Raw genomic sequence first — 7,571 nt, 5'->3', positions numbered from 1 at the left:
CATGGTGCCTAGGTCTAGTTTTCTTTATATTTATTCTGTTTGAGGTCTGTTGAGCTTTCAGGATCTGTATGCTGATACCTTCTGTGAAAATGAGAAGTTTTGTGGGTTTTTTTCCTCCTCTGTTTTTCTTTCCTGTCCTTTTGATATTCCAGTTACACATGCTTTGAAATTTTTGATATGTCCCATTGACCCCGGAGGTTCTGTTTATTTTTCCTTAATTTTTTTCCCCTTTGTTTTTCAGACTGAATAATTTGCATTGCTCTGTCTTCCAGTTCATTGACTTTTTTTTGCCTCCTCTGGTCTACTGTTAAGTCCATTCAGTGAATTTTTTATTTCATGTATTATAGTGTTCAACTCTAGAATTTCCATTGGCATTTTTTGTATTTTCTGTATCACTGATAAGATCCCCATCTGTTCAGCTATCATGCAAATATTAATATTTCCCTTGAAGTGCTTGAACATATTTATACTAGTTTAATGTCTTGTCTGCTAACTGCAAAATCTGGGCCATCAGAGTCTCACTGTGTTGCCCAGGCTAGAGTGCCGTGGCGTCATCCTAGCTCACAGCAACCTCAAACTCCTGGGCTCAAGCAATCCTTCTGCCTCAGCCTCCCGAGTAGCTGGGACTACAGGCATGCGCCACCATGCCCGGCTAATTTTTTCTATATATTTTTAGTTGTCCAATTAATTTCTTTCTATTTTTGGTAGAGACGGGGTCTCACTCTTGCTCAGGCTGGTTTCGAACTCCTGAGCTCAAACAATCCGCCCGCCTCGGCCTCCCAGAGAGCTAGGATTACAGGCGTGAGCCACCGCGACCGGTCTGGGCCATCTTTGAGTTGGGTCCTATTGATGGTTCTTTTTTTGTTTTTAATTTTAATTTTTTTTATGAGTATGTGTCACCATTTTCTGTTTCTTCACCTAGTGACTTTGATCGAATGCTGGATATTATAAATGATACATTGTAGAGATTCTGAATTCTACTATATCTCTCCAAACATGTTTTCTAGCAAGCAGTTATCATGGCTGAACTCAAATTTCCAACTCTGTCTCCCCTGCAGTGGGTATCAGTGGAAATCTCTGCTTAATCCTTTTGGTTTCTGCTTCTATGATATTACAGAGTCCTCTGAGGTCTCCCTTATGCTATGTATAAATGAGGCAAGGGTTGATAAATTTCAGATGCAGATTTTGTGGCCACTGCCCTCTGCTATTACTTCCTAAACTTATTGGCTGATCTTCTGGTCCCACACTCTATCCTCTGTCCTGTTAAGCCAGTCCACTGAGGCTATGGCCTTCTACCCCTTGATCTGCACAGATTGGGGAATGCCTTCAAGCAAAAAGCTAACAAATTTGCTACTAACTGGAAGATACCCTTAGGTGAAGCTTTGTTTTTCAAGGTAGACTCTAGTGTCTTAACCCTTCTGCCATCTTCTCAAATTGTTTCTATTGCTTTTGACATATAATTTTCTTTGGACCCATAAAATATTGTGGGAAAGAAAATTAAAGTACATCATTTATACAACAAAATTAAACTACATTATAAAATCACCTTTAGACTAGATTATTCTATAAAGAGTTGTTTACTTTAGACATACAAATACAATTTTTTCATTTCAGATATAACTTTCAGAATTTTGAAGAAAACTAAAGTGCACGAAATCTGTGTACTTTACCTAAAATAATTAGAAGTAACTATGTATTTGATTTTATAAATACTTTCATTAGGGCAACTGGTAATATTTGTTTGAAACTAAGGGTTTTTACCTACTGTCTTCTTTATACTTTCCTTCAAAGGAAAATTGTAGAAAAAGCTATTAAGATCAAATCTTTGCCTTAAATACTTATAAGAGATTTGATTTTAGAGCAGCAGAAGTTTTGAAAATTGCTAAAAAAAAATAGAGAGGTAGCAGTTAAAGAACTAGAATAACTCTTTAAGTGACCCCTTTTAATGACCAAGATATCAAGCTTGAAAGTAAAGCATATTAGCTTCCATTGGCTTTTGGTGTTTCAATAGCAAACTCCTAAAAATCTAGATTTCAGGGTTATGAGATAGTTTTGATAATGCTATTATCCCCACACATTTCAAGAACTAAACTTAAATGGTAAATGCATTTCTTTTTCCAAAAAAACAGGATGCATGCTTAACAAGTCTATCATCATCATCACTTAAAGAAAGCCTTGAAGATTCCTTTTCACCAGGATCTGAGGGAAAAGCATCCATAAAAGGTGGTTATATCTAATTATTATATCTCATTTTATTTGTGAACTCCATATTACTTAGAATCCTGAAAAATAATACTTTGAATAATTACAGGAAAATATATTTGTGTTTGCCTGACTTTTAATCCCAGCTATGCAGTTAACTGTGTGGTTTTATTTTTTTACTTTTATTTTTTGAGAGAGGGTCTCACTCTGTCACCTGGGCTGGGGTACAGTGGCATCATCATAGGTCACTGGAACATCAAACTCCTAGGCTCAAGCAAACCTCCTACCTTAGTCTCTCAAGTAACTGGGACTACAGGCACACGCCACCATGCCCAGATGATTTTTTTTTTTTATTTTTTTGCAGAAATGAAGTCTCACTATGTTGCCCAGGCTGGTCTTGAGGTCTTGGGCTCAAGCAGTCCTCCCACCTCTGCCTCCCAAAGTGCTAGGATTATAGGCATGAGCCACCATGCTCAGCCTAACTCTATGATTTTAGATGCAGAACTTAATCTCTCAGTGACTCAATTTCCCTAAGTTATAATATTACCTATCTCTTAAGGGCATTGTGAAAATTAAATGATATAGTGCATTTTAGCTACTAGCCTAGTTCCTGGCACAAGTGGAGTGAGCTCTTAAGGTAAACTATTATAATGTATGTGTTGCTGTAATACTCTGAAGTACATAATAACTAGGAGGAATTTTAGAATGAGGTTAAGCTAGGTTTGAATCCAGGCACAACTACTGGGCAAAGTAACTAACCTCTCTGGCCCTGTATATTGATCTTTAAAGTGGGGAAAATAAGAATAATCTACTTCATAAGGTGGTAAGAATTAAACAAATTAATAAAACACATAAAGCATTTACAATGATACCATAGTAAGCATGTAATAAGTGAGATGTGCGAGTTGTTAACATATTTCTTAGTGCTATGATTTGTAATTTAATGAGAGCTAAAAGGCATGGCCGTTTCTAGGATTGGAATGTGTAACTAACATTTATTAAGTGCTTACTATGTAGTATAATTTTTGTCATTTCACAGATGAGGAAAACTGAAGTACAGAGATTTTGGGAAACATACCCAATGTCAGTGATGGAGCCATAGTTTAAATGTTGGGCTCCAAAGTTCTTGTTCTTTTCACTACATAGATTGATTAACAGCTTCAAAGAATTCAATCATGAATTGAGTCATAATTACTCTCCAAATGTGAATGTATAACTGTAATAATAAAGTGATTTTAAACCTAAAAAAAAAAAAAAAAACAAGAAAAAAGTGGCCCCCCCCAAAAAAAACCCCTAGTTTACCTTACCTCAAAACAAGTTCCAAAAAAAATGACTGTAATGAAACCAGCAGAATTAAGACTTTGACAACGAAGATACAGGTTTAGCCAGGAGGAAGGAGCCTGGTAGAATTGACAGTTGGTGATCCCCACAAAAAGCACTGATTTCTTTCTGTTGAGCATTGCAAAGTGTGGTAGAATCAGAATACTAGAAGTAGTTTCTAAAAGCAAAACTGAATCCTTTTATGCCAGAGCTTGAGCCTGTCCCTTGGAGCACTGAGAGAATAAGTAACAGGCCTGTCTTCAGTGCCCTTTTTGGTAGGAGAGGCAGCACTGCGTCGTGGTGGGCATGAAATTAACTAGAGACTGGCTTTCTTCTCTGTGTAAAGTTGCATTAATTCTTGGTTCTCTCTGCATATGTACAATTCAACAACTGCATTTCCAGCAGTTGTAGTAGCGTTGAGATGTGTGCTTCGCAATTACACAGCCTGTTGTTCCAGCTAAGAAACACAGGCTTTAGGATTGAACGGATATTGCCATCTCACTTGGTTGGTTTATACATCAACAAAAGCTTTTGGTGTGTCTTTGTTTTGGGGTAGTTATTCCATTATTTTTATTAACATGCTACCTTTCTAAGTATTAGCTTTATAATTGCTTCATTAGATTAAGGGTAGCTATTTTCTCTTTTGTAGATCACTTTTGAAAAAAAGGTGTATTTAACTTCAGTATGATAGTTTTCTTCATATTTTATTTTGTGAGAAAAAAGAATATAGTCCTCATTTAAAGGAAAACAAATGAATCTTTTATCTATCTTATTAATTCAGAAGGAGGTTTTAATACCGTTAATCTATCTCAAAATAGATCAGAATGAAGAATTCACTGAAAACCATGAAGATTCTCTGAAATCAGATGAAAAAGAAGAGAATTCATCTTCGATAGACTTGGTCACTACTGCTTTTGAGAAATCTAAGGATAGTCAAGTGACTGATAATGACCTTGAAGAAGAAAAGGAGAAAGCTGAGCTGAGTATGAATGATGACTTAACAGTTGATCCACTATTACCTAAATCTCAGAGTATCTTAATATCTACCAATGCAACAGAATCTGCAAAGGTATTTGTATACATTTACACCTTTTATACTACAACTTAAAAGTTGAAATAGAACTTTAAAATATTTTATCTTCTGTGTTATTTACTTCTGAATTACCTGTGGAAAACTCGTCTTTTGATACTGGCATTATATTGTCAAGTGGTTCTTACTTAATTCAATAGAATTTTAACTTCAAGGAAAGTTGGCAGTGAAGATAATGAAACCTAATGTTTCATTAAAAATTATCAGAAATATATGATCATGGTGGGGCGTGGTGGCTCACACCTGTAATCTCAGCACTCTGGGAGGCCGAGGTGGGAGGATTGCTCGAGGTCAGAAGTTCGAGACCAGCCTGAGCAAGAGCGAGACCCCGTCTCCATTAAAAATAGAAAGAAATTAACCGGACAACTAAAAATATATATAGAAAAAATTAGCCAAGCATGGTGGCGCATGCCTGTAGTCCTAGCTCCTCAGGAGGCTGAGGCAAGAGGATCGCTTGAGCCCAGGAGTCTGAGGTTGCTGTGAGCTAGGCTGATGCCACCGCACTCTAGCCCGGGAAACAGAGCAAGACTCTGTCTCAAAAATATATATATATATATATGATCATAATATACTTTTAAATATCTCAGAAATACCCATACTGCATAGATTTCTATAGGTCTTCATATTTTTAAAATATAGCTATCTGAAACAATTTCTGAGGTTTTGAATTAAAGTGGTTTTTTTGGATATCATTTTAAAGCATTTTAACAATTTTAATGAAAATTTTTAAATATTTATCAACATCCATGCTTTTTTAAAGAGATGGACAGTGTCATCAAGAGCGTTATTATTATAATCTTAAGAAACAAATTTTTGGTGTGTAGATTACTTATCCCTACAGTAAATTGTGCCTGAGTACTATATTTTTAAAATTTATGGTATATCATTTTTAGTTTTTGTTTCTCCTGAATTTAGTCTTTATCTCTTATAGCAGCAGTTAGCTAGCAGCTATGTGTGTGTATTCATTATTAGGGGAAGAAAACAGTCCTAGTTGCAAACTTGTTTAGCAGGACTTTTATAATACAAAATATTAGCTTTTATTAAAATTTATGGAGAAGGTTCAATAAACCATGTTCCAGGTGTATCATCCTTAGCTACTTTCCCTAGGAGAAAACACGACTGCCAGGTTAGGGGTGTCACCCTACTGCTGGCATACATCTATCTGTGTAAAGTAGAAAAGTTACTCCTTAACAGAAATAAGGATATTCTGGAGTTTATAGACAGGATCTTGGAAATGTCAAATAGAGGTAATTCTAAATTAGAACAGGCAACTCTAATTTAGAATTAGAAAGTAAGATCATAACATTATTTCTTTTGACTAGACTCTTGGCTTTATTCTTACTCTCTACTGAGTGATCTTTCTTAGGTCCGAATCTAATCATTCCCCACTAAAATCCCTTTGTTGGTTTCTCATTAGGAGAATAAGACCCAAATCCCTTCCCACCACCTAATGATCTCACAGGCTCTTCTCTGACCACACAGCTCTCCACTCTCCCCACCATTCCCTGTGCTTCAGCATCATTCACCTTTTCTATTTTTTAAAAGTATCAAGTGCTGTCCCTTCTAAGGCTTTTAGCATTGTCGTTTCTTTCTTTCCATAGACCTTCACGTGGGCCCTTTCCCACTCATTACTTCTCTCCGCTCTGATGTCGACCCCTCAGGGAAGCCTTCCCTGATCAACTTCATTCAAGCAGCCCCTCAACCCCCTCTAGTCACTCCCTGTCACTGTTAATCTCCTTCATGAGTCACATTTGTTTATGTGTTTATTGTCAGTCAATCCTCCTCTCAAGTTCAATATCCCTGAGGGCATTTTATTCACTAATTTGTTCCCAATGCCTACTGTGTTTGACACAGGGTAGGTAGACGCTTAAAAACTACTAATTTCCTGGCAGTTTGGCTTTTAACACCTAACAGCAATAGTTACGGTGAATAAACCATCTATGGCATTTTCTGTTTAATAGAAAACAATCGAAGATAGAAATGTGAAGAATGACAAGTCAACCAATAATAGAGCATCCAGTGCATCTGGCAGGTAATCAAGTTATCAATATCCCTCTCATTTATGGGTTTGCACTCTAGCAAAGCTGGTTTTAATTTAACTTCCATAAAATAAATTTCATTTGGTGTTACTTTATTTTCTCTTACTTTCCATCTCATGAGTAATGCAGTAGTTACTTCATGATAAAACCCCTTGGTTGATTATATTAGAAGAATCAATAAAATGTTTAATTTTATGACTGGTTGTTTTAATGCCTGGAATGTTTATGTAATACCTTTGATCTCCAGGATCTTCCTTCTAGGGATATTTCTAGGGATATTTTTCTTCTTTCCCTATGGTCAGTGATTAGGGATTCTCCACACTCTACACCGCTCCTGGGTGGAGCTTTCTCCTGTTTTTCCTGTAACAGTACATATAAAATGATAATAAAGCTGAAGCCCAGCACTGTACTTACCTATTAAGTTTCTTCATCTAACATGTGAAAAATTGTACTTAAAGGCCAGGTTTTATGAACTAAGTGAGTATTAAAATGGTAAGAATCTATATAGCTTCATATATGCCAATGATAATACCTAACTCATAAGTACTAATGGAAACCTGAATCTTTTAAATTATCATTAATAAAATTATTATTAATCAAGTAGAACAGGGCCAATTAGAATTTATGGCTTTGTGGCTGAAAAATATTTACTTTCAATTTCTCTGTTGTAACTATTCAATTCTGCTGTTACAGCAGGAAAGCAGCCATTGACAAAACTTAAATGAGCGAATATAGCTATAGTACAATAAACTTTATATATCAGAACAGATGGCAGACCATATTTTCTCGCCATCCTCTGAAATAGAGGGCACTATTCTTTCTGGCTTTATATTTGGAATTGTTCATAAAACCAAATATTGCAAGAAAATGTTAAAAGAATAATTAAAATCTACTTTAATAATATTGTTTTTTCCATGTAA

General features: G+C 35.8%; 1 protein-coding gene across 1 annotated transcript in view; it reads left to right on the top strand.

The window, feature by feature from the left end:
* Window positions 1-7,571, top strand: part of MAP9 (microtubule-associated protein 9) — a 31,059-nt gene that overhangs the window by 11,832 nt on the left and 11,656 nt on the right. Inside the window, exons 6-8 of the mRNA XM_012645226.1 lie at window positions 2,130-2,223; window positions 4,341-4,591; window positions 6,574-6,644. Coding sequence (XP_012500680.1) covers window positions 2,130-2,223; window positions 4,341-4,591; window positions 6,574-6,644 — 416 coding nt within the window. The remainder of the gene's footprint in view (window positions 1-2,129; window positions 2,224-4,340; window positions 4,592-6,573; window positions 6,645-7,571) is intronic.

The sequence above is a fragment of the Propithecus coquereli genome, unplaced genomic scaffold (genome assembly GCF_000956105.1).
Source record: "Propithecus coquereli isolate 6110/MARCELLA unplaced genomic scaffold, Pcoq_1.0 Scaffold228, whole genome shotgun sequence".
In the NCBI taxonomy this organism is placed as follows: Eukaryota; Metazoa; Chordata; class Mammalia; order Primates; family Indriidae; genus Propithecus; species Propithecus coquereli.
Note: the sequence above shows the minus strand (reverse complement) of the source record. Positions and strands in the feature narration are given on the sequence as shown.